We start from the raw sequence: 26,405 nt of genomic DNA, 5'->3' as shown, positions 1-26,405 counted from the left end.
CTGTAGTTTATAGGAGAAAATCTTCTTCTTTTTTAGTCTTTGGGGAAATTGTGTGATACAACCTGCTGTGGTCCATGTTCTGTTATAAGATGTCACAAATTATCACTGCAGTAGTTGGGCCAGGTAACAGGGTGACTGTAATTCAAGTCAGGCACAATATCTTCTTCTTTTGCAGACTTTGCATTACTCTCGCTTTCTTGACATCCTCTTTTTCCTATGCGTGTTTTCAAGAAATGTATCTAATTTGTAGTAGAAGCACCACATTCAGCTCCCTCTGTGCTAGCTTCAAGAAGAGTACAGTCGTATTCTTGTTCTTCAATTGCTTTCTGTGAATAAAGGTATTTCAGGAAGAACTCTTCTTGCTTTGCCTGCTCCTTAGCTTTTTCTGCCTTTTGTTTGTGGTACTGAGCTACAGGTGGCCAGTTTTTATCAGCCGTAGCTTACTAGAAATATGTAACCTAACCTCCAGTCAACTCTATGGTCTTTATCTATTTCACATATACATAAAGAACAATTCTAATTCATGAATTATTTCAGAAACGATAAAATTCTTCAAAATATAAAAGTTAAATATTCAGTAATTTATAAGATATAACAAAAACTAATCTGTATAAAACTGTGCCTCTCAAAGGCCAGTACTGCACTCCTCCGAGGTCTGCACCTTGGGTGACTGCCCAGTTGGTCCCATATTGCAGTTTGGGAGTCAGAGTTGGGTGTCATGTCTGGACCAGTTGAAGACCATGTGTGGTAACTTTGAGGCTAGTTTACTGCAATGTACTCTAGTTGGGGCTGCCCTTGAGCCTGGTTTGGAAGCTCTAGCTGAAAAGTGAAGCTTAGTTTTTGCTACAAATGCACTCAAGGTGAATGTTTTACAAAGAGGGAGAGGGAACCTACTGTGCATATTTGGTGTAGGGTGTTAAAGGAAATAGCCAGATAGTTTTTTTTGCAAAGCATTCTGCAAAGATAAGGCTTAGGGGAATTCTCACATTCAAACCCTGTCAGCAAAAGGGATCTTGGTATCAAGAACAAAACAATTTGAGACCCTCAGGCAAAATCCTCATCCCATGCCTATTCAGCAGAGGCTCCACAAGGGTGGTCCCTGGCAGGAGGTGACTCACCAGGTATAATTTCCAGGTAAAGAGGGACCTTGTGGGTCCTCTCTTGTGTGGAAGCGAACCCTCTTTACCACTTCGCCACCACCCCAACTCCCCCAAAGTAAGGCTTGTTTCTTGTGGAAAGGAGGAGACTGGGAATGGAAGGGAAGGCAGGCTTATTTTATTTGGGCATGACCAATGTGCTTGTTAAAGACTAACAAAATGAAACAAAAAAACACCTTCAGGATTTTTTTTTATGTTCTACAAAACTACCGTATTTTTCGCCCTATAGGACGCACTTTTTCGCCTCCAAAAATGAAGGGGAAATGTGTGTGCGTCCTATGGGGCGAATGCAGGCTTTCGCTGAAGCCTGGAGAGCGAGAGGGGTCAGTGCGTACGGACCCCTCTCGCTCTCCAGGCTTCAGGAAGCTATCCGCAAGCCTGCATCCCGATTCCTGCAGATATCGGGCAGCCCCACAAGCCCGGGGGACAGCGGGGAGGCGAAGCACCGCCATCCCGCTATTCCCTGACCTGGTTTGGAGGCTGGCGGTGGGGAGAAGCCATCGCCAGCCCCACATGCTCGGGGGACAGCGGGGAGGCGGAGCGCTGCCACCCCACTATTTCCCGACCTGGTCTGGAGGCTGGGGGTGGGGAGAAGCAAGCTTGCTTCTCCCCGTTGCCAGCCCCACATGCTCAGGGGACAGCTGGGAGGCGGAGCGCTGCCACCCCACTATTTCCCGACCTGGTCTGGAGGCTAGGGGTGGGGAGAAGCAAGCTTGCTTCTCCCCATCGCCAGCCCCACAAGCTTGGGGGACAGCGGGGAGGCGGAGTGCCGCCACCCCGCTATTCCCCGACCTGGTTTGGAGGCTGGGGGTGGGGAGAAGCAAGCTTGCTTCTTCCTATCGCCAGCCCCAGAAGCTCGGGGGACAGCGGGGCAAGCCGCTGCCCCACGGAGGCTAGAGAGGCTGTCCCTGAAGGCAGAAGAGGGAGACGGAGCGCTCCGTCTCCCTCTTCTAGCTTGGGGATGGCTGCGCAAAGCCTCTGCAGGGCAGCGGAGTGCGCTGCCTCACAGAGGCTAGGGAGGCTGTCCCTGAAGGCAGAAGAGCGCTCCGTCTCCCTCTTCTAGCTTGGGGATGGCTGCGCAAACCTGGGGGGGAATAAAAAAATTTTCCTTGATTTCCCCCCCAAAAAACTAGGTGCGTCCTATGGGCCGGTGCGTCCTATAGGGCGAAAAATACGGTACTTGGAAATAGTTTTGGGGGGTGAACTGTGGTCAGAAGACTGACACATCACTGGTGTAAGCTTGGATTTAGATTAGTATGGAGATTCTCTCTCTCTTATTTCATCTGCCTGATATAGTCTGAACTCCTTTCTTGACCCCTGCCCCTAGTTCATCTTCACAAGCCTAACATAACTGGATTGTGAGATAAAACCAAGAATCAGGGTGGGCAGGAAGATAGACCATATCATATAAATTTTAAAACAAATTTAAAATGACACAAAAGAGGGAAATATATCCCGGATCCCAGCTCCTTCTCTGGCAGTAGAATGTCTACTCAGTAGTAAGCTCCATTGAGTTTGATGGGACTTACTTTTAGGTAAGGGTGTATAATAGCCTTCCACAACCTGGTGCCCTTCCAGATGTTTTGGAATATGATTATGATGCTCTGGAGAACATCAGGATGATGAAGGCTGGCCTAAAACTGCAAAGTTTCCCTAGCTAATGTGGATCTTTTAGCTCTAAGCTGCATTGATGAGTGAGAAATCAATGTGTGACAGACTGGTAGATGTGTGTAAGAAGCAAGCAAGATGGGAATGACCTCAGCTAGAATCCCCTTTCAAGTAGAAAACTCTTGGAATTTTTCATCCTTGCTGTTACCCTAAGCTAGGCCCTGTCTGCACCACCAGTTTCCTGAGTATCAATATTTAAGTAAAGTAGATTAATCTGTACCTGACCTGTAGCTGAAAACATCTGAGGATCTGTAACGGTATCACTGGAAGATGAAATTTGCCTTACTTGGGCTAAACTTTATTCCTGTCCTCCCTTGACAATGCCTCTGCTGTTCATCCCCCAAAGGCGACTCTTGGGTCCTTTGCATGAAAGATTCTGCAGATTTGCTTATTCCATTACCTCTAAAAGTAACCAGGCTGTCTTTTCTATTTTCCCACGTGGTAGATCATAAGCACCCTGGAAACCACAGCAAGCAATGTCTCTGGGGTCTATTTCTGTGTGGCTTCCAACAAGGTTGGCACAGAAGAAAGAAGCATTCGATTCTATGTCTCAGGTAAGGTACCAGTGCGTCTTCACACCTTATATTCTGGAAGCGCATCTGCAGCAGTGCACATATATCTATGCATACATGTACTGCAGGTTCACTGGACACCATGACTGCTTCAGAATGTGGCATACTTGCTAGGGAAATATTGGGGTTCAGTACCCTGTGGGTTCAGCCAGGGTGGTCAATAAAAGCCAGACTCCAACTGTAAGTCAAGCAGGATGTTTATTTATTAAAGCATTGCATTGCATTCCGACATACACTCACCATGCAGATGAAGCAAGTTGGACGCCAACAGCTGAAACACACTTCTGTTTCCATTAAACACACATTGTGACATAGCACAAAGAGATACACATGGCAAGAGTAGGAATGTCCCACTTTACAATAGCAAGGTTGCAAAACAGGGTCTTCTGTGATGAGGCTATGTACGGTAATCTTGTCAAAGATGCCTGTGGTTATCGGTTTAAACAGATCTTACATTGCACTCATCCCAGAGCTGCAAGGGACACACATGCATGGCCAGCTTGCTTATGAACACATTTCTGATTCTTAAATTCATTAATACCTTCATAGCTTCCATTCCTCCCCCCTGCTACACAATCAGTAGCTCTCTTCCCATGGAAAGAGGGTCCATATGTAGAAGGTGAAGTAAGGCTGTGCTCCTCGCCCTACCTGCACAGTTATGACTGTCCCAGGCATCTATGTTGAATGTTGAGTCTCCAATGAATCCGGAGCCCTTTTGGCTCCTGCAGACGTTATTGCTGAGCCAGCTGGTGCAACAGAGGTGCTTGGATCAGGCCCTTCACCCCACCTGGCAAATCCTAGGCTGGCCCAACTCCACCTCCAAAATGTCCTGTTTTAGATTCCTACTCCATCTCAGAGCCTCCACCAATCAGCAGTGCTCTCCTCCACTAGTGGAGAGGAGCCTGCCCTGAATCCTAAACACATACACACAGCCACCAACATCAGTATGCTAGGATTTCTCCCTTAAGTTAGGAATGTTGCAAAGAAGAATCCTCTTGCACAAGTCCCATGCAATATGAATGAAAAGGGTGGAGAAGAAAATCAAGCTCATTTGCATCTTAATGAGAAATTCACACTTCTTAAATCTAGGGAAAATAGCACTGTGTCCAACCAAACAACATATACAAACATTTACATTTTTTGTGCAATGTGCATAAAGATGCATGTTTTGGTGAAAGTAACTTATAAAAATGCATTGTATTAGGGGACATTAGGTTTTATAAATGTACATTAGTCAAAAGTGCATTAAAATATGCTTGTTAGGAGAAAGTGGCACAAAAATGCTGATGAATTTGCAAGCTGATGCATCATCATCATCATCATTTTTTTATTTTTATGCCGCCCTTCCACAGTTAAAAAAAAATGCTCACGGCAGCTTACAGCATAACAAGATTTACATAATTACAAAAGTAATAAACAATAACTAAACCACATCAAAAAAATACACAACCAAATGGGAAACAATTTCCACATAAATCAAAATCTAAAACTAATAATACAGCATTAATATCACTGTTTAAAATGATATAGGTAAAAAATAACAGCAATTTAAACAAAAACAAAACAAAATGGAGCCCTCTTTGCCCAGCGGCAGCAGTGGCAGCAGTCCTTTATAGAGCCCATCAGGCCCCGCCCTGGGCCAGGTGTTGCGTGGCAGGACTGGGGCCCTCAGGCGCTGAGCAGGGAAGTCCTCCTGGGTGTCAACCGCAGCAGCAATTCTTATAGGTCTCTCAGGCCCCTCCTTGGGCCAGGTGTTGAGTTGCAGGACTGGGGCCCTAGGCGCTGAGCAGCGAAGTCCTCCTGGGTGTCAACCGCAGCAGCAATTCTTATAGGTCTCTCAGGCCCCTCCCTGGGCCAGGTGTTGAGTTGCAGGACTGGGGCCCTAGGCGCTGAGCAGCGAAGTCCTCCTGGGTGTCAGCCGCAGCAGCAGTTCTTATAGGCCTGTCAGGCCCCTCCCTGGGCCACATGTTGCGTGGCAGGACTGGGGCCCTAGGCGCTGAGCAGGGGAGTCGTCCTGGGTGGTAGCCGCAGCAGCAGTTCCTATTGGCCCTTAAGGCCCCGCCCTGATGCAGAAGTGTGGTGCATTGAATTTAATATTGGGGAAATGAGAACCTTCGAGAACTGAACTTGCCAGAACCGTGCATCCCTAAAGCCTGTTCAGGTCCGACTAATTTTACTGGAGCTTGCACAGAGGACTTTGCTGTACAATTGTGTCCCTTAAGGTTCACTAGATTTCCTCACACAAAAGTTTAAATGTCCTACCTAACAGACATAAGATAAGATTTGCTGCCAGATTCCCAAATGGGGACAGTTACAAACGGTTGCCCCAGGCAGTTTATCCTCTCCTGACACATTTATGAGACACATGAAAAGGGCCTGTGCTTTTTCAGGCTGGCAAGGGGGCTGTTCTGTCCATTCTCACTGTAAGCAATGCAGCTGCTCTGCGGAAGCTCAAATACAGAACTTGCAAAAGCACAGAGGGTTTAAATTATGCAGTTTATTGTGCAAAGGACAGGAAATTAAAGCCAATTAATTCCTTGTAAAAACAAATGGAACCAGACTTCCTTTTTGATATATACTGACAGTTTACCTTTTCTCATTGGAATAAATTATATGTTTTTGTAAGGAATCCTGGACACTTGAGCTCCCAAATTGCAGTAATAGCAATTAATAAATACAGTAACTACAGCTGAAAGCAAATGCTCAGCTACTTTCAGAAGATGTTACATAGCCCATGCACATGTGAGTTGTGTGTGTGGATTTTTTAAAGGCTATCTGCATCTGTTCAGTGCAAGGATGTGAATTATATTTTATGTGTCTGGACAATGTAAGCACAGACATTCAACAAACAATCAAAGTGAAGATGCACTCTCACTCAGGTGAATCATCCTCCTTAGGTATGGTATGCAGAGTGACACAAGAGGTTTTCACATTTTTCAACCTTTTACATAATAGGGACACCATGTTTAATCTAGCCTCCCCAACTTGGAACAATCAATATGTTTCCGACCACAACTTTCATCAGCGCCAGACATGCACAAGATGGGACTGGTGGGAATTATAGTCTGAAATACCTGTAGGACACCAGGGTGGAGAAAGCTATTTAATTAATTTAAAAAATTTTGGTTGATTGTCCAGATGTTCCTTTTTGTTATGCATTCATGACAGTTTGTGCTCATGATGCCATCAGGGTGATTAACCACAATCTTGCTTTCAATGCTGTTGGTGCCTCCAAAGGTTTGGGGGGGATTCACGTTGCTTTGTTTCTGATCAGTGCAGGTCCCATAACTTTCTGCTGAACTCCAGTAACTTTTCATACCACAATTTCCCAGGGGTGAGGTGGGGGTTGTTCCACTTTTCTGGTGCTATAGTGCAAAACTGTCCCTCTAGATGGTGACAAGGAGGTAACATTAGGGAAGTATCTCAGAACACATGTGCCCACAGAGGCCTTCCTTAGTACCCGCAATGTTACTTCCCCACTTCCCTGCTGAAGTTCACCTCAAGAGACGCATTATGTTACAGCCAGTAGAATAGGCTGTGTTGGGTAGGTAATGCCCAAATAATTTTATTTGGTTTGCAGATGTGCTCACGGGTCCAAAACATGTAGTAGATGTGTGAGTTTGGCAAGCTCTACACACCGACCCTTATCTCTTACACATGAGGGAAAGCGTTTTCTAGATGGCGTTACAGGTGTGTGCATCATCTCAAACTAAGTAAATTCTGCTTTTTGGCTTTCTTTCTTTTCTTTCACAATATTATCTTATTCACCTGCAAACATGCAGACATTTTGATGAATTAATTTGATTAATCAACTAAAACCCATACATTAACTCAGATTTCTTTAATTGGGTGTCAGCCCTAGAAATAATTGAGAATCAAACTGAATTAAATTACATCTGACAAGCACTTAAAAAATAAAATAAGTTGAATGTAGCCCTTGAGCTTAAAAATGTTCCCCCCTGACTGGCAACAGCTCTCTGAGGTTTCTCTCGAGATGCTTGTTATTGATCTTTAAGCTGCTCTGGAAGCCTTTTTGGTTGTAGAGTGGAGTTAAACATGCTTTGATTCATTCATTCATTCATTCATTCATTCATTCATTCATTTCAGAGTTCCAAACTATATCTTTCCCAGCAAAATGACCCATCATGACAATTGCTGAATATCACCTGGGGAATTGCCATATTTTTCTGTGTATAAGACACCCCCATGTATAAGAAACCCCCTGTTTTTGGAGACTCCAATTTAAGAAAATGGAGGGGATTGCCCAGGGTTGTTGAGCTTTTTTTTTGCAGAAAATCACTCACCAGACTGACAAACGCTGCCAATCACATGCGTCACAATCGCCACAAAGCATCTGCCCAATCGACACCAGCAGCCAGCAAGCAAACCATTGCAGTAGTGGAAGCCAATCCACAGCAGCCCTTGCCACAGCCACTAACTACCCATCCAATCACCACTGACAACCTCCTCGTGGCTAGAACCAATCGCCCATTCCCCCCTCTGCAATATGAGCAAGATGAGCCCCAATTTTGAACATTATTTTAGAGTAAAAAACCCTCGTCTTATACACGGAAAAGTATGGTATGTCCTGTTTTCTGTGGTGTTGTTTCCAGGGCAAACTAACACCCACCTTCAAGCTGACAACTTGCAAGTGTTGATGTGAAATAAATCCATATTACAGAAGTTTGTTTACAGTCCATTGAACAAACAACATGTTAGCTGAGAGAAGCAGGGAAGAGGAACTCAGCTGAACAAACCATTGCATGCCCTCATCTGGAATCCCTGAACAGCTCTTGATTCCAGACTGAAATGAGTGTTACTAATTCTGGTCTGGAAAACCTGAATGTGTTGGAGAGAAATCCTTCCATGGATTCCATGCATTCAGCTGAAGGCCTTGACAGTGTATCTTTACGTACACATGACAAACGTGGTCATGGACCTGCCCTGTATGTTACCATTCAAACAAACAGAGCCCAGTTACAATAGGCAGTGTAAGAAGGCAGGAATTGCCACTTGTCACAATTAGCATTGTTTCTATTCTGCTGCAGTTCAGTTTCTGCCAAATACTACATTATTTATCCCAAATGCAATGCCCAAGCCTATAGACCTATGATACCTTCTGTTTGGGGTAAATGAAGATGCCTGCAGCAAAATAGCCATTTAGAGGCCTAATGGGGTGTTCAGTGAATGGCAACATGGCCAGATCAGGCCTAGGGGTAGAGGAGAAATTCTATTCAGTGCACATTTAAAGGTGAGCTTATGCAAACTGCACTTTCTGATGTAATACATGAATTGAGAGTCCCCTTTCAAAATGTGCACTTCTGCAGATGTTGCACTGCGGTTCTCCAACCAAGTAATGTGTACAAAAATGCATATACTGGTGTAAAGGGTGCATGAAAATGCATATATTAGTGAAAATAATGTGTTAAAAATGGATTGTATTTGGGGAATTTGCATTGTAAAAATATGAATACAGTCATACCTTGGATGTTCAGCTTCCAAAAATAGTTCACTTCCGGATTTGCAATGTTCGGGAGCCAAAACGTTCAGGAGCTAAGCTGTTCAACTTCCAAGGTACGACTGTATTAGGACAACTTCACACAAAAATGTTGATGAATTTTCATAAGAATATTTTTTTGAAAAGTCACAAACTGATGTGGGAATATGGGGAAACTGAAGACTGTAAAAAAAAGAAAGAAAGAAAGAAACCGGGAGAAACTAAAATTGACAGATTCACCAATCTCAGGCCAGAGAGAAGCCATCAGGAGCCAGGCCTGGGCATTTGCATCTGACTAACTTAGCATTGCCTAAATATTACTTTATTTCAGTTTATTTTTTGGATGATGGGTTTTTTCTAAAAGTTTCGCACAAGTTTTGACTGCTGCTTTTACATCAGATTTCCATGTTATTTTAGACAAACATTGCAGGTAGCTATATTGATCCATTAGGGTAGAAAACAAACAACAACCCAAAAACATCAGTAGCGTAATATCTATTATTAGCACTGACTGAAATATTGTGAGCGAGCTTTCAAGTCCCCTTGAGCAGGATTTTAAGCCACAGAGGAAAAGGGGCAGGGAGAAAGATGTTGCTACTGGACGTGATCCCATTCTGCAGTTTGTAATCATCACAGGATGGAGTGGAGCGAGTGTTTGTGCAGCTTTACGTACTGCTGCTGGGATAAAGAAGCAATGGCCACTCTTCCTTTGAAAATATAAAAGCCAGCAGTTATTGAGAGCTGGTAATCAAACACATGGGGCTGTTGAAAAGTCATAAAAATAAAGTATTACTTTACAGTGCAGTCCTATATATAACTACTTCATAAGTAAGCTCCATTGAGTTCAGTGAGACTTACTCCCAGGTAAGTGAATATAGGATTGAATTCTTTGTGCCTTTTTACATTGAGTTTTTATCATATAGTTATTGCTTGACTTTAATAGTGAATTTATTATCTTCAGTGTTTTATTTTAGAGGAGCAAGCCATAAACTTGCTTGTTAATCGCAAGAAAATAACTCAAAATCCAAATTTAGACCAGGAAACAATACCTTTTCATCAGCAGGGAAATTCTACAAAGTAGTGAGCAAGGTTTTGTGTTTTGCCATGGTCTTCTCTGTGATAGATGACTAAAATGACTCAACACACAAGGGTTTTATGTCTTAGGTGGGAACCTTTACCAACATGAGGTCCACATTCCCCCATGGGCAATCTTCCAGGGGTCTGCACGATAGTGGTGGGTGGGACCAGTGGCAAAAATGAGCAGAGCAATGGAGGTGTCTTGGGGACGGACATGGTCTGGAGAAAGAGCCAATGGTTGGATAGAGAAGCCTAGAGGGTTGCATTTGACCCCCAGGCTTGAGGTTCCATACTCCTGTTTTAGGTAGAAGAAATGGTGGATGCCCAGTCTGCTATTAGTTTCAATCCTAAAAAGGGAACGGAGAAATCTATGTGTATGGAAAATGTATTAGTCTCAGTTCAGCAGCTGTGAGGATAATTGCCAGGTAATTTCGGACTATTAAAAATGTTTAAGGCCTGGCTGCATGCCCAGGTGCCATGAACCTGCCCCCATCAGGACATCTCAGCAAAACCAAAGACCACCAACAACATTGTGTGGATTAATATTAGGCCACAAGTTTATTGATGACAGATGTGAGTGAGTTAGGCTTGGCACTGGGCTAGCCACCATCACCTCCAGCTGCTGGAGGGATACCAGGGGTCAAGGCCAGTTTTGGGATTGACCCATGATATACATCAAGTGGGTACAACCCCCACAGACTTGCTGCATCAGGGGAGGCCACACCAGCTTTTAAATCCTGGGATCTGAGTGAAGACTCCTTAGAATCAGTCTCAGGCCTGGCCCCTTGAATTGCCCCCCCCCCCCAGCAGCTGGCGTGAGGGGAATTTGTCTCCTAACAGTTGCCAGAAGCGATACCCAGTGGTGCAACAGATGGCAGCAGGCCGCAAATACCACATCACCCACATAGAGGGTGAGCGAATATTGTCAGAGGCTGGGGAGAGTGTTTGGCAACTGGCACACACACACAGAGTTTCCCTGTCCCCTCCCATTTGTAGCATTGTTCAGGTCAAACTACATTAGTCCATATGCACTTCATTTGTTAAAGACCATAGCTTAGTGGCAGAGCATCAGCTATGCATGCAGAAGGTCCCAGGTCCTTGGAGTCTCCATACAGGGCTGGAAAAAGACTCCTGCCTGCTGAGACCCAGGAGACCCACTGCCTGTACGTGTTGGCAATACTGAGTTAGATGGACCTGTGGTCTGAGTCAGCTTCCTGTGTGCCGTTGCTTTTTTGCCGTTTGAAAACAAGAAGTTATCCATCTTCCCAACTGCATTTCAAGCATGGTTACAAGTGTCCTCCTTTCCTCCCTTCCAGATGTGCCATCCCAACTACAGACTGAGCCACAAATCACAGCCATTGTAGCAAGCAATGTCCAGTTGACCTGCAAGTCCTCCAAGTACATCTACAACCACCTCTCTTGGTACAACCCCACCTTGCAAGCCGTTCCTGATGCTTTGATGCAGAAGAAGGTGGACAACTATTCCATCTACTTGACATTGGGCCTTAAGAATGTCTCGCAGGCCCACGCTGGCCTATACAGGTGCAGAGCTCGAAGCCACCCAAATAGCACTGAGGGGCTGGAGAAAAACACCATGCTCAACGTCAAAGGTGAGTCTGGTAGGGTGGCCAGATTTCCCAAGGGAACTTTGTTGAACAGGGGCATACCTGGGCAGGTCAAGGGATTGAAAATAAAACTACAAATATCATTATGCATATTTGTGGAATAATTGAACTACTGTGTATCATTCTAGTATACAGTGGCTCACCTCAAAAATGATACCATAGAGTTGGAAAAGGTTCAGAAAAGGTACATTAGGGATTTTTTTAGTAGAAAGAGCTCGGGTTGAGAAGGATTCGACAGAGGTGCATAAAATTATATGTGATGTAGGGAAGAGGTGGACAGGCAGAAGTTTTTCTCATTATCTCACAATATTGGAACTCAGGACCATTCACTGAAACTCAATGTGGAAAGATTAAAACAGGAGGTGGTGATTTGCACAGTGCATGTCTCACTTTTCTGAAATCCGAGACAAGAAGTAGAAATACAAACAAAAAGAAAACAGCAAGAGGTTTTGTCAAGGTCAACTTCAGTATATGTCTGATATATTGTATTTGGCTTGGTGGGTCACAAGTTGTGTGGCTCTAGACTTTAGTGTGAAAACGAATAGATATAAACACATGAGCACCCCTTGATAGATGAGAGCAGAGGTTCATTTAGTATAGTAACCTGTTTCCCAGAATGGCCATCTAGATATCTCTGAGCATCGCCCACCCAACCATGAGGTGGGCTGAGGCAGCTGCCTTGAGCGGTGGAACACCAAAGAGCAGCTTCACACCACCACTGGCAAGATCTCACTGAAATCTCACAAGAGCTCTGAACCTCGAGGCCTTCATAAAGTACATCTGTGCATTTCATGGTGTATGCTAAAGGTGTGAAAACCATAGCTCTTATTTTCAAAAGAGCCTGTGTTATTAGCCTCATAATTGAAGGAATAAATATATGGCCGTGGACTATGATAAAGACTAAGGGTGGCATCCAACAAAGTACATTCACTAGCACAATAATTTCCACTTGTGGAATGGAAGCTTCTTTTTTCCTCTTTTTCCTCTACCCATGTGCCCCCATCCCCCTCTCTAATCTGGAAGGTTGAGGGAACCCTCAGAATAGATTTAGGGGTGCATGGGGAGAGGAGAGGGAGGGGAAGTTCATTGTGCAGCCAAAAGTACTTTGTTGGATACCATCCAAAGAAACCTTTAGGAGACAGATAAAGGGAGATCCAGATTAATTCTTTCACATCTTGCAATTTCTAAAACTCGATTTGTGATTTTAAGGAATGTTCATGATTATCTAAGCCTATAAAAGACTCCTGCTGATCAAAGGGTCCCTGTCAGATTTCTGAACATACCAAGAACGTACCAAGAAAAAAAGAAATTCTACACATCTCAGTTGTGCCATATTTCTAGGCATGGTTTTAGTGAGTGAAAATTTTCTCCACTTGACCTCAAAGAAAGCAAGAATGGATATCCTTCACCGCCACCAGTTGCACCCTGGTGTCCATTCGGTTTATGCTAGTTGGGGGGAGGGGCTGTGAAAATCGGGTGATTCTCCCAAGTTCATAAGTCAACAGAGAGTCTTGGCTCCCAAACAAATTCCTCCATGCCAGCTACAATACAGGACTGTAGCAAATGTCCCCAGTGTCCAGCCTGAAGGTCCATGAGGCCACCTCCTTGCTGAAGCAAAGTAAGTCTGGGTCTGGTGAGTGACTGGATGGGAGACCTCTGGGAACAACATGTACACTGCCTTGGATTCCATGATGGAAGAAGATGGGATATAGATGTAAGAGAATAAATAATAAAATATATAAAAGTGAAGTGCAGCCCCACACTTATCTGAACGATTAAAATGTGACAAGCAAGATTAAAAGAGCGCTGCTTCTCTCTACCTGGCCACTTGATTTGCTGTGATGTTCTTTGAGTCAGAGAGAATTTCTCCAGCAGAGCAAATGGAAAATCCAATTCCAGCTTTTTCGGAAAATCCAATTCCAGCAACAGCATTCTCCTTGTCAGGATGTTATTATCTGCAGCCAGGTGCCTCAGAACACTTTACTTCAAAGAGCTGTGTCTGTCATTCACTTGAGCCAAAATATTGTAGCTGTACAGGTGGATTTATTTATTTATTTATTTTTCAGCAGTTGGAGATTTTCTCAGTCAGAGTGTTGAAAAAGTTTAGGCTGCTCAATCATTCCGTTGTTAGGGAGCAATCATGAGCTGTGCCACCATGGCTAAAGCAGGGGTAGGGGTAGGGGACCTGTAGTCATCCAGATGTTGTCTCATCAGCCACAGCCAACATGGCTGATGGATAACAATATTTACTGGGAGCTGTAGTCCCAACAACATTTCAAAGGCCACAGGTCTCTTAATCCTATAAAACCAACATGGTGTGCTCCATTAAGACCTGGGTGTGAGAACTGGATGGACTTGATCTGACTCAGCTCTGCCTACTCAGTATGATATCAACCCTGACTGGAGGGTGGGGTGGGACAGGGTTGGAGAAGTATAGCTGCAGTCCATAGGACACAAGTATCTGGTTGGACACTTTGAGAACAGGATGCTGGGCTAGATGGGTGTCTAACCTGATCTAGCATGGCTCTCGTTGTGTTCTTACACCCTTGTGCTGACATTAGAATTGGGGATGGAGGGCGATCCCGATATTTCAAACAGAAAATTTTATACCAGATAATCTGGTATAAAACTAACATTTCACATCCACAAAGTTCACATCTTCACCATACCTTGAAAGAACATTGCTTTCTGTAAAGAATCCTGGGATTTGTAGTTTGTTAAAGAGGGCTGGGAATTGTTGCTCCGTGAGCAGTAAACTACCCAAGATTCTCTGGGGGGTAAGCCATGTAGTTTAGATGGACTTTAAATATGTATGGTGTGGATATGACCCAAATGAATGCATAAAGGTGATACTATTTGGAGAAGGAAAAAGAAAAGAAAACTTTCAAATCTCGACTAGTCGTCTTGAGGAGTGCCAGTTTCAGCTGTTGACAGGGCAGAGGAAGAGGCAGGTGAACAAGTAGGTTCCAATGGTAAACATGAGACGCAGGTGCACAGGACTCTTATTAGTGGGGCTCCTGCTGGGCTTTGGGCCCTTGGCATGTGTCCTACCATACCAACCCCTGGCACCAGCCATGTTTCTGAGGTTAAAATACAATAATTGAGGCAGAAAGGATGAGAAGTATAGACAACTATGCTAGATTGTCTGACAATTACTGGTAGGAGAAGTAAATAATGCTTCCTGGCACCTGTCCTTGATACTTTCAGCATATCATACATTAATTTAGGGTGGTGGTCATCTCCACTCTTGTTTTTACAGGACAAAACTGACTCTGCATTCTTGTCGCCCCAATATTTGGCTCAGGACCACCTCCTGTGAGCATGTGATAAAACTGGCACCTGGGCTGAATTTGTGGCCTGAGGATGTCCTCTGAGCAAAAGCACTTAGTACATGCTTCAGCCATGTTATCTGCAACCACGAGAGCTGCTTTCTATTATACCATATTCCTCTGAAATTTGGAGGATAGCCTCATCCATCTGTTCATTCTTAGTTTGGTTGGATTTAAAGCTGTGCTATGTTTTTATTGATGTGATCTTTCTGTATCCTTTCCACTTTCCTTTCTTTTTTTGCTTTCCATGCATTAGAGACTGTGTGTTGGTATAAGGATGGAAATGCAGGTCTTTGGTGAATATGTGGTCCTTAAAAGCGTTGCTTCCTTATATTTGCAGTTAAGACTGTGCCTTACATTATGGAGAACTTCACAGACTTCGAAGTTAATGTTAGTGGGAAAATTGTTCTGGAGTGCAAAGTGAATGGGACACCCAAACCCACAATTGCTTGGCTGAAAAATGGCTATCCAATTACTCCTGCTTCAGGTGAGCCTCTGTTTCTCCAACCTTTGATTACTGTAGTGGTATTTTCCTTTGATTAACAGCAGAGACACACTCACATCTGAAACCTGGAGAACTGCTGCCAGTCAGTGTAGGCAATATCCTGCTCTGCATAGCTCATAACTGGGTTAGAAACATAGCTTGCTTAACTTTTAAAAATAAAAGGATAGAATAGAAAAAAGAGATTTGATCCATTTTTTATAAAGCATTATACAGGGATATATCATAAGCATAAATGTCTCTAGCAAACATTACTAGGTTGTCAAATATACAAGTCATCCTTAGTGCTTTTGCTTATTAGGGTTGGCAACTTACTAAAACCATGTGTAAAAAATACAAAGTGTATTTTAATCATGACAATATGACCCCAGAAAGAAAGAAAGAAAGAAAGAAAGAAAGAAAGAAAGAAAGAAAGTTATCCAGCCCCACCACTAGATAAGTAAGAAATCAGAACAGCAGGTTTCATTCTTTTAACTGCTGGACAACACAGTTAATATTACTCCTGATGTTCTGCTTCTTTTGTCCACTTGGTCTGAGATGAGGAAATGTTTTCTGTGCAATTGTGATAGTTCTGGGATGCTCACCATGCTAGTTATAGTGCAGGCCACATCCAGGAACCAACACCTGTTCAGTTCAGTTCAGATAGTGTCGTTGTCCTGATACTGGCGGATTGATGAGAAATCCTGGCTTCATGAGTCTCCCCAATTTAATGAGTGTGGATTGTCTGAAGCATCTGATGGCATGAACTTAACTTATGGCTTTTCCATACTTCCACTTGTTTCATGCCTAGAAAGCACAGGTATGCGTGGCTTTGCCCCTGCCCTGCCACTTTCATCCAGAAAAACTCGTGTCTTTAGTGCTAAATTGGAGAAGATGGAAATTCATGGAAAACCTGGTTGCCAGTTGTTCTGTTTCAGCACTAAACTCTGGGTTTTCCCCGGGGGTGGGGGGAGCAATGGAGCAAATGGAAGTATGGATAAGCCCCATATCATATGCAGTGCAGAATATACTAAGAAGTAACTCGAATGCTGCATTGGTGAGCGATTCTTAACTGTCCCTTTCATTTCAGCTAGTCTGCCTGACGTTTAGAAAGGGGTGGATGCATGAGAGAAGGAGACATATGGCCATTTGCCTTTCACAATCTTCTTTTTATAGATTAACACTGCTCTGGGGAGTGTGTGTGTGTGTGTGTGTGTGTGTGTGTTGTAACAGTTGCTGGCTGAGAGGTATCCATCACAACCATAACCCAGAGAAGGGGTCAGCTTTTCTCCAGTTGAGGCTGAAAACTTGCAGGGCTGATACTAGTATTACTATTATTTTATTTATTTATATCCCACATTTTCCCCAGACCAGGACTCAAGGTAGCTTGCAGATAAGATAGAAACAACTAAAAAACAGAAAAACCATTATTAAAAAGCAATTAAAAGCTAATAGAATTAAATCTATCTATCTATATTTGTCATCTATCTACCTATCATCTTTTCAGGATACAGGTTATTGCAAAGAAAACATCACAGCACCAGCCCTTTCCTTAAAAAGTCAGTTCCCAAATTTGTTCAGTACTTGTCCCAGATTTGTTCAGTACTTGTCCCAGGGCTGGAATAAGGTATGTGTTTTTTAGGGGTAGTGAAGGTTCTAAGACCAGCCTCTGTTGGTCTTAGAACATTCATCCTTTAGAGACATTTGCCACCCATGTCTCAAACTAAGGCTTGATTAATTTGTGTTTTGCAAAGATGCATATTTTTCTCTGCTCCTCATCAGTGGCTGCCCCTGTGTCTTTAATTTTTCTTCTTGGGTTAGGCAGAAAGGGATATATAATTCAGATTAGGCTGTTCTGGGCAGAAACCCTTTATAGCTACTGAAATTTCATAAATAATTCCAGAGGGACAAGCATGTAACTCATCCAGCCAATGGAAACATGAATAAAATATCTGGAGTGGGGGGGGACACCTCAGGGTAAATATTTCAGCATTCTGCATGGAAACTTCCATGCAGAGCTTATGTTAACAATAGCCGTATTTACAGGCAGGACACGTTACAGATCTAAACCCTATCCCCCTTCAGTCCCAGTGGGTTTTACCTGCTTGGTGATGATACCTCCTTAGCAAAACAGATTCATTTAGAAATCCCCTGCATCAGCAGGGAAATTAAAGATAGTAGGCTTTGCTTGGTGTCTGCACAGGCCGATGGGCTTTTCCATAGTGTGCTTGTAAAAAGCTTCCATCGCTACAAAGAGTGAAGTATGTGAACACAGAGAGGCTTTCCCTGATGTAAGGAAATTTGGAAGAGTGGGGCCCACCCACAGCATGATCCCTGTAAGTGGGGGCCGGGGCAACCCAATGTCCGGATGGAGGGGAAGACTTGTGCTCACTGCAGCAGCGTTTCCAGGAGCTGCCCTGCCAATTTCATTTCATACATTTTAATACCTACCGCTTAATATAACAAAATATCTGAAGGGTTCACACCATGTTACAGTCATAAATTCACTCTTCTCCTAACAACGGACATTTACTCCAGCCATTGAGAATCATGCCCACAACCCTCTCTGTAGTCTGTACCTTCTGTTTCTTGGTCATGATAAAATATGGCCAAATGTTGAGGTATGACAGACTAAACATATTGTCCCATCTTATTTAGAATGGTCCTTCATTGAAACTACATCTTGTAGAACAGCCATTCCTTCATTGAGTTCTATTAAGGCATGGGTGGCTTATGGGTGGCCCTCCAGATGTTACTTAACTACATAACTGGATCAGGCCAGTGACCCATCTAGTCCAGCATCCTGTTCTCAAGGTGGCCAACCAGTTACCTGTGAGAAACCTACAAGCAGGACCTGAGCACAACAGCACTCTCCCCTCCTGCATTTTCCAGCAACTGGTATTCAAAAGTATTGTTGTCTGCAGCTGTGGAGGCAGAGCATACCCACCATGGCTGGAGGACCATGAATTCGTCTAATCATCATTTAAAGTCAGCTAGGTTGGTGGGCATCATTGCCTCCTGTGGGAGCCAGTTCCATGGTTTAACTATGCACTGCATAAAGAAGTACTTCTGTCTATTTGTCCTGAATCTTCCAACATTCAGCCTCACTGGGTGTTCACAAGTTGTAGCAATATGAGGGAGGAAGAAAAATTCTTGATCCACTTTTTCCATTCCATGCATAATTTTTAAACTTCTGTCACGTCACCTCTTACTTGTCTTTTTTTCTCAGCTAAAAGGACCCAAACTGTAACTTTCATAGTACCTGATTGGTGGCCATGCTGGCTGCAGCTGGTGGGAGTTGTAGTTCAGCAAACATTTGGAGAGCTAGCCTGGCCTCATGCACCTTAAAGTTTTTGGTTGCCTTTCAGAGTGCATCAGAATGCACTGAGAAAGTGACAAACAAATGTAACCTTTTACTCCTGGGGCGGGGGGGGCAACTATTTTGTATTTATTTAATCCTATTTGCAAATCACTTCCTATAAAAAGCTCAGAGTGATTTTAACAAGAAAAACAAAGAAACTATAATAACAATTAAAAAACAATTCCATATATAAAAACAATGTAAAAACAATTTTGTATATAAAAGCAATTTCACATCCAATACAGATTGCAATAGATTGGCAAAGAATTCCTGAATCCCAATTTTCTAACCATAGCTGCAGCAAAATGACTCCCCTGCTGCTCTAAATTATGCTGCCAAAACGAAGAAAGCTTGGAATGGATTTTTGTGTGGAAGGACTGGGAGCTCAGTTTCATTTTGAGATTCAAAACAAATTCCTGAGCTCTCTTCTTCAATTTGGTGCTTTTTTTCAGCAGGCTCCTGCAAGCCTGAGGCCTATTTTATGCCTTAGATGTAGTACAAATTGTGGGTTGGGGTGAGGGGAGAGCAGGCCTCATATGATCCTATACTCAATACATCCAGTTAACAAGGTTTCAGAAAGCTGAGAGAGCAAAACTCTTCCTGAGATGCTGGACAGCTGCTGCCGGTCAGAGCAGACGGCCCTGAGCAAGATGGTCCAATGGTGTGACCCAGAATAAGGCAGCTCCCTTTGATTTCATGTTCCTTTACACTGCCAGGCACTTTTGTGTGATGTTGCCAGCAAACTCTAGATGCCAATTATATGTTGAAAATGCTTCCATGAAAACACTCTAGTACGTGCTAAAACTACTTTTCAATCCATCCCTCAGGAATTTCCATGGAAAACAACACCCTGGTGATTGAGCGAGTGAAAAAGGATGATGAGGGTCACTATAAGTGCAAGGCCATCAATGAAATGGGCCAAGACAGCACCCAGGCGTTTATTAAAATAGAAGGTGAGATTGCAAGAGGGGAAAACCTTTGACAGGCTCAGTCAAGCATTGTAAAGATACCCTAGATAAGCTGCAGTGAGGATGAGCTGGGCCTGCAACAAAAAGTTGCGGAATATCCTTGCCTCCCAGCAGGAGTGCTTCTGGTCATTCGTACCAGCCAGATATGCTCTCCTCCAGGTATTCCAGTCCATCCCCACCCAACACACATATTCTCACACTGGTGTTCTGGATCACTCTACTCCCTCATGCCCTCCATAATGTAGCTATTGAGCATGCCCAGTCTTCATTGGGCTGTTTTTCATTGCTTTTGTTTCTTGCTCCATTGGTTTATTTAGGAAGCAATCCTGTGGCCCCTGGAAGGGTGACCCAGAAGCCATAGGATACAACAGAGCATCTGCTGTCCCTTAGTGATGCAGAAACCTCCAACATACTGGCCCAGCCAGTATCAGAGGCCAAAAGTGGTGTCTCTTAGTTTCCATTTCCAAGAACATAGGAAGAGCCTCTGCTGGATCAGGCCTGTGACCCATCTAGTCCAGCATTCTGTTCTCACAGTGGCCAAACAGATGCCTGTGGGGAACCAGCAAGCAGGATTTGAGCACAAGAGCACTCTCCCTTCCTGTGGTTTTCAGCAATTGCTATTCAGAAGACTTGATACCTCCAACTGTGGAGGCAGAGTACAGCCATCACACGCCTAGTAGTCATCAATAATCCCAGTACCCCAACACACATACTTTCCCTGCAAACTGAGAAGTAATTTAAATTGGCACCTGCCAAGATTTTCTCTTCCTACATGCTCCCAATCCATATAAGGTCTTTGTTCCACCACTATATGAAAGTGACTCCAAGCAACATCCAATCTAGCCATCTGAAATCAATCCCTTGGTTTGCTACACCAATGACCATTTTAATTTTACAAGGTGTTCTTTTTAGTTACCTGCAGCGGTGATCATTGTGTCTGAACACATGTGTGATTTCTGGAATGTTGTGCTGTAAGTGAATCATGTATTTCTTTTTCCAGGCTCCGAGGAAAAGTCTAACATTGAAGTAATCATTTTGGTTTGCACTGGTTTAGCAGCCACCCTCTTCTGGCTCCTCCTCACCCTCTTCATACGGAAACTGAGAAAAGTAAGAGGATCTCTGAAATGTTCCAGGCTTTTCTTTTAGATACCAAAATTGTTCAGAACAGGAATAGGCAGCTATTCTGCAGATAATGATCTGTGGCAGGGGTGGGGAATCTCAGGCCTTGGGGTGGAATACAGCCCTCTAACCCTCTCCACCTGGCCCTTGAGATTCTCCCTAGGCTATCCTCCTTACTGGCACTGTTCTCTGACCTCCTTGAGTGCTTTTGCCTAGCTAGAACATGTCCTTCTGGTGATGGAGAGATGCCTGTGCGTGTAGAAACCTCCAACTTTTGTGAGAGCCTGCTGTACATAGATAAGAGCCACAGCTGTTGCTGCACCCCCTGCTGGCATCCCCCCCCCCCCAGGGTGCCTGTTACAGAATGCCGTCATCGGGATGAGAAGTGCTCCCTGCCCCTGGTCTGGGTTTTTGTTTGGGGTCAGAGTATCAGAAGAGCTGTCTATTCCCCTGTGAACCTGCCCCTTTTCTGAAACCGCCATCTGACACACAGCTCCCAATATTCACACCTCCAAAGAGCAGACAGATGGTGATTGGGACAGGGCCTTTTCTGTGGTGGCACACTTATGAAATACATTCCTCAGATAGATTTGCTTGGCGGCAAATTTACTGACTTTTAGCTGCCATGGTTAAAACATTTTTATTTTCGCATGCATTGGGTTGGCAATCAGCATGGCTTCTTTATGTGTGCCACAAATCAATTGCAGGGTGTTGGACTTGATGCCCCTATGGGCCCTTTCCAACTCCACAGTTCTATGATTCTAATATTGGTTCTTCAGCTAAGTATATTTATTGGGGTTTTTTAAATAAAAAAAATCATTGTATTTTTTATTTAATATTTATTAATAGTATATAATATATTAAATGATATATTTCTAATCATCACCATTGTTACTGTCATTATCTTAAATATTTAATGATCATCTCAAATATTTAACCTTCTCAGTTATTTAATCTAATATTTATTGAGCATATTAAAAAAGTCATCTCTGGTTACTTGCCTGGAGATGTATTTATTTAAACTTTGCCAGGTGTGACTAAGTGAACGCCTATCTATATTTATAAGTCTGTGCTCATGTGAACAGAACGCAAACTGAAGCGAAGCCAAGATTTTGGACCAGTTGTGTGCTCCTTTTGTTAGACTCCCTCTCCTTTAGTTTCGGATCCAGCAGCCATTTGCCACATTAACTGGGGATTCCCACCCCCCACCTCCGTTCTTTGCAGCCAGATGCCACAGATATTAAAACAGGATACTTGTCAATCATAATGGATCCTGAGGAGATGCCGCTTGATGAGCAGTGTGAGCGTCTCCCATATGACAGCAGCAAGTGGGAATTCCCAAGGGACCGTCTGCGGCTGGGTAAGTGATGTGTATCATGTCAAGCTTCAGAAGCAGGAGCTTGAGCATTCTGAGAACCAGAGCCTAGGTCAGGAGTGGATAGATTTCATGCTTGTAGGACACACTTTTGCCAGGACCCCAAGGTCCACCAGTCAGAGCTGTGTGCAAAATGGTGGCCAGGGGTGGGGGAAATACCTCTGAGCACATGCTCAGCCCAGGGGTTTTATTTCACTACCAGAAGTGACCTCACAGTCCTGTAAAACATAAATGTTCTCCTGATTTCCTTGCTCCTCATTTCATTTCTCCTTGCCCTTACATTGCAGGGGGTTGGACTAGATTGGAAGGGGTACGTCCCTTCCAACTCCACAGTTTTATGCTACTATGATTATCCATCTCAGCAGCACAATTTAGAAAAGGGGGACGTTTTTCATGTTGCCACTGTTAAGTAATGGGGAGTCAGAAACGCTTGGTAGTCTACTGCAAATCACTCAGATACCTACTGCTGGATCCCAATCTACCTTCAGCTGATACCTCGGTTAGATATGATATTCTTGTATGGTGGTTTTCAAATTTTCACCCTTCAAGTAACTGCTTTCCATATTGATTTTTCAGCTACAGGACCCCAAGATGGTATAAAAGGATTTGACCGGGCCATCATATAAGCAGGAATAGCCAATGCAGTGTCTTCCAGATATTGCTAGACTACAATTCACATAATCCCTGACATGCTGGCTGGGCTGATGGGAATTGCAGTCCAACAACATATTGAGGGCACCATGTTGACTAAACTTGGTCTACAGTGTGCTCTGAGTTCCATGCAAAGCCTAGTCCAAACCTGTCAAGCCTTTTCATTGCTCTGAAGTAATTGAATATACACCCAAGAATGCACCCCTCCACAGCTAATGAGTCTTGGAAGAGGGTTGGTAGAGGCAGGCAAGCTGTCTTTCAAGGAAACTTGTCCACATTACTAGTATTTTCATTGAGGAATCTTGAATTACAGATTCTGTTTTAGAAGCCACTGTTCCTGGTAGGCATGTTGACCAACTTGATGGCTCCCAATTTAGTCCATCATCTTTGCAGGAACTGATGGGTTCATTAAAGCAGGGGATGTGCAGGCCACCATAGAAATATGCTTCAAAACACCTTCAAACTCAGCTCTGCAGAAGAAATGTCATTGCCTCTATCAAGCAATCGCCCTCAGCTGAGGCATAGCAGACAATTCTTTTTCTTGCAGGTTTTTCATGAGAGCAATAATTTGTGGTGCAGTGAATGTAGAGGAAAACAGACCTCAGAATTTATCCCAGTTTAACAATCTGCACTGTAGGAAAATTCACAATTAACAAAGCACATTTTTTGCAAGGTTGTCTGAATGCAACCTGAATTCTGGAATAACTGCACTCTTGAGAGCTAACGCCTACCCTGTCTATTATCTCTGCAATGTATGTTCCCTCTGATGATTTTTTTTATAGAAAAAAATCTTACATCACATATGTCCAGTGCTTTTTTTCTGGAGGGACGCAGGGAACGCATACCCTTAAACATTTTTTAAAAGAAAAAAAGCACTACATATGTCCATAAACTTTGCTTAGTTTATGCACATGTTCTGGAGTGATATGGGCCTTTGATGGATTTCTGGTGGCTGCTGCATGTGACCAAGACTCCAATGTTTTGCTCTTCTTGCACAGCAAGCAGTGCATGTTTCTCTTGTATCCAGGGCTGTGTGTATGCATGTCAATTCTGTGCAGTTGCAAAAAAGGCACATATTTGGTCTTGAGAGTAGAATTCAGCTTCCTTAAACTCTTAGTTTTTGTTTAAAGATAATAAAGCAAGTTTCCCCCTTATATTTACAAAGATTCTATCTGAAATGGTAATCCTGGGGATGAGGGTTTGTTTCCTGCATAGATCCTGGTTCTACCCCAAGATTAGCAGAAGAAGGAAAAGTGAAATGAACTGTGCTGAATAAGTGGGATTATGCAAAGCTGTTCAGTTTTGCATAATTTATTCAGGTCGATGAATGCAGTATTTCTTGGCGCAGAATTCAAGTTACCGTGATACAGTTTTGTTCTAGTGTTTTTTTTCCTTTGCACATACTACACACAGCCTTGCTTCTGTTGATGGTTCTGCCTGGCTCACTCTTTCCTCTTGCTTCTCTAGGTAAAACTCTGGGTCATGGTGCTTTTGGGAAAGTGGTGGAGGCATCTGCTTTTGGCATAGATAAATCTTCAACCTGCAAAACTGTTGCTGTTAAAATGCTTAAAGGTACACTTCTCTTAGAATCTCAGAAGGCTTCTCCCAAAGCATATGGCCAACCAGTTCTCTGTTGCTGGCTGATTTTCAACATGATGGGACCACTGCTGAAAATGGTAGCCCTGTGTTGTTCTTCACTCCTTCTCCGCATAACCAGAAACGTGGAGCCACTGCTGGAAACAGCAGATTAGCACTGACTTCCTCCCTCCCTCTCCCTTACCCTTGTGCTGACATCACTGCATTGTGTGTCTTCACATCCCCGTCTGTGAATTATGTGGAATAGGGGATGGGAAAATGCAGTGTGGTGATGTCCACACCAGGGACCAGGTCTGGGGTCAGCACTCCTGGACAACTGCTGGAACCCCAGCACCACAGCTGGGGCCACTGGGGCTGAAGGGATAGGTCTGCATGCTGTATCTTAAATTTCCCATAAATCCCCTGATATAGAATTGCACTGTAAGAAATTAAATGGCAACTTCCAGCAGGGCAGAGTGACATTGTGTTGAGACAAGGTGGAAACTGCCCTTGCCACCAGAGAAGCCCAAGGCTGGGGTCCCACCAACATGAGAGGGCCCAACAGAGGTCGCTTTGCTGAGAGTCGCCTCAAATATGGAGCAGGCCCCTCTGAGAGATCCCAGGACCTTTCCTTGAACATTCAGTGAGATTTTGGAGGAAACATCCGTCTGCAGTCCTCTAACTTGTATAGTGTCAGCTAATTGTGAGGGCAATTGTACCCATCTGGCAACCTACCCATTTGGTCAGTGAGATGCAGACTAGTGCTTGCCTTCTAGTGTTTTGAACAGCAAGTGCAAAGGGCCCTAGAAAACTGACCAGCACTATCGATCCTTATTTGGTAATATGTAAATAAATATTTAACATAACGAAATGACTTTAAATATATTAAATTTGATATATTTTGGTTCTGGCTGTCCTTAACGGATTGTACAGTTAGGCCAACCCTCACCTCAATATCTCTGGGCTGTATCCAAATCTTGCTTGTTTTTATGTTGCGCAAAAGAGGAATCAACACAAGAGCAGCACTAGAAGAAGCTCGTTTTTCACAGATGTGCAACAAAGTTATCAGCAACCTGCTTGTGCATTCTCTTGTGTGACATATGCACCAGCAGGATTATTACTGCTGAGTGACTTTAGTTCTACATTGCAGGCCCATGCAGAGCTTGTCTGAGGCCTGGGGTGGGGGTCTTGTTAAAATAAAATCAAACAGAAAAGCAGCTGGTCCCTGGTGGGCCCCCCAGCCAGCTTAGCTCTCTGAGGCCCAGGGCAAATATACCCAGCTGTCCCCTGCCTGCACAGATTGGATGCAACCCTCTGGCTCCAGAGCTGTTTCATGAAGAAAAGTGGGAAGACGTCAGATGTAAGAAGGGAGGGAGGAGACTCAAGGTGCACAAGAGAGAGACAGAAAGTAATTCATTCAAAATGAGTTCGGCTAGAACAAAACAAAACAAATAAATAAATAAATGTGCACCTGAGGTACTCTTCCATTCCTTTTGCCTACAGATCTGATCCCAGGGCTACTTGAGGAAGAGCTGTAGTTCATTGGCAGAACATCGGATTTGCATGTAAAAGGTCCCAGGCAGCAACATAGCATGGGAGGAGCCATGGGGGCCGTGGCCCTTGGCGCACAATCTGGCAGGGGCACGAACCCGAGATCCCCCTTGCACCTGCCAATGTCAGGGGCTGGAGAACACATAGCGTGAAGATCACCCTCTGCATGTTCTGCTCCCGCCTGGTGGGCCCAGCTGCAGCTCCCCCTTCCCAGGGTCAATCCTGAGCCAGACGTAGAGAGCAGCTGTGGTGCCCAGCACACCCAGCCACAACTCCTCCTTCCCCAGGTCAGGAAGGAGAGCAGCTACAAAGCACCCAGCCGAGGCTCCGCCTTCCCTGGGTCAAGACTGACCTGGGGGCAGAGAGCAGCTCCCGCCACGCCCCACTCCCTTTGGAGGT

General features: G+C 44.0%; 1 protein-coding gene across 5 annotated transcripts in view; it reads left to right on the top strand.

Annotated features, from left to right (window-relative positions):
- The window catches only part of LOC308467959 (vascular endothelial growth factor receptor kdr-like), a 188,354-nt gene that overhangs the window by 114,651 nt on the left and 47,298 nt on the right, over nucleotides 1-26,405 (top strand). For 4 of the 5 annotated variants that reach the window (XM_080989734.1, XM_080989733.1, XM_080989735.1 and 1 more), the window contains exons 12-18: nucleotides 3,271-3,379; nucleotides 11,288-11,581; nucleotides 15,266-15,412; nucleotides 19,595-19,720; nucleotides 20,736-20,842; nucleotides 22,079-22,214; nucleotides 24,348-24,452. In XM_080989734.1, the coding sequence (XP_080845860.1) occupies nucleotides 3,271-3,379; nucleotides 11,288-11,581; nucleotides 15,266-15,412; nucleotides 19,595-19,720; nucleotides 20,736-20,842; nucleotides 22,079-22,214; nucleotides 24,348-24,452 (1,024 nt within the window). The remainder of the gene's footprint in view (nucleotides 1-3,270; nucleotides 3,380-11,287; nucleotides 11,582-15,265; nucleotides 15,413-19,594; nucleotides 19,721-20,735; nucleotides 20,843-22,078; nucleotides 22,215-24,347; nucleotides 24,453-26,405) is intronic. The other variant, XM_080989737.1, reaches the window with a different exon arrangement.

Source organism: Podarcis pityusensis, assembly GCF_964106645.2.
Source record: "Podarcis pityusensis genome assembly, chromosome: Z".
Taxonomy (NCBI): domain Eukaryota; kingdom Metazoa; phylum Chordata; class Lepidosauria; order Squamata; family Lacertidae; genus Podarcis; species Podarcis pityusensis.
This window is presented reverse-complemented; position numbering and strand designations above follow the sequence as displayed.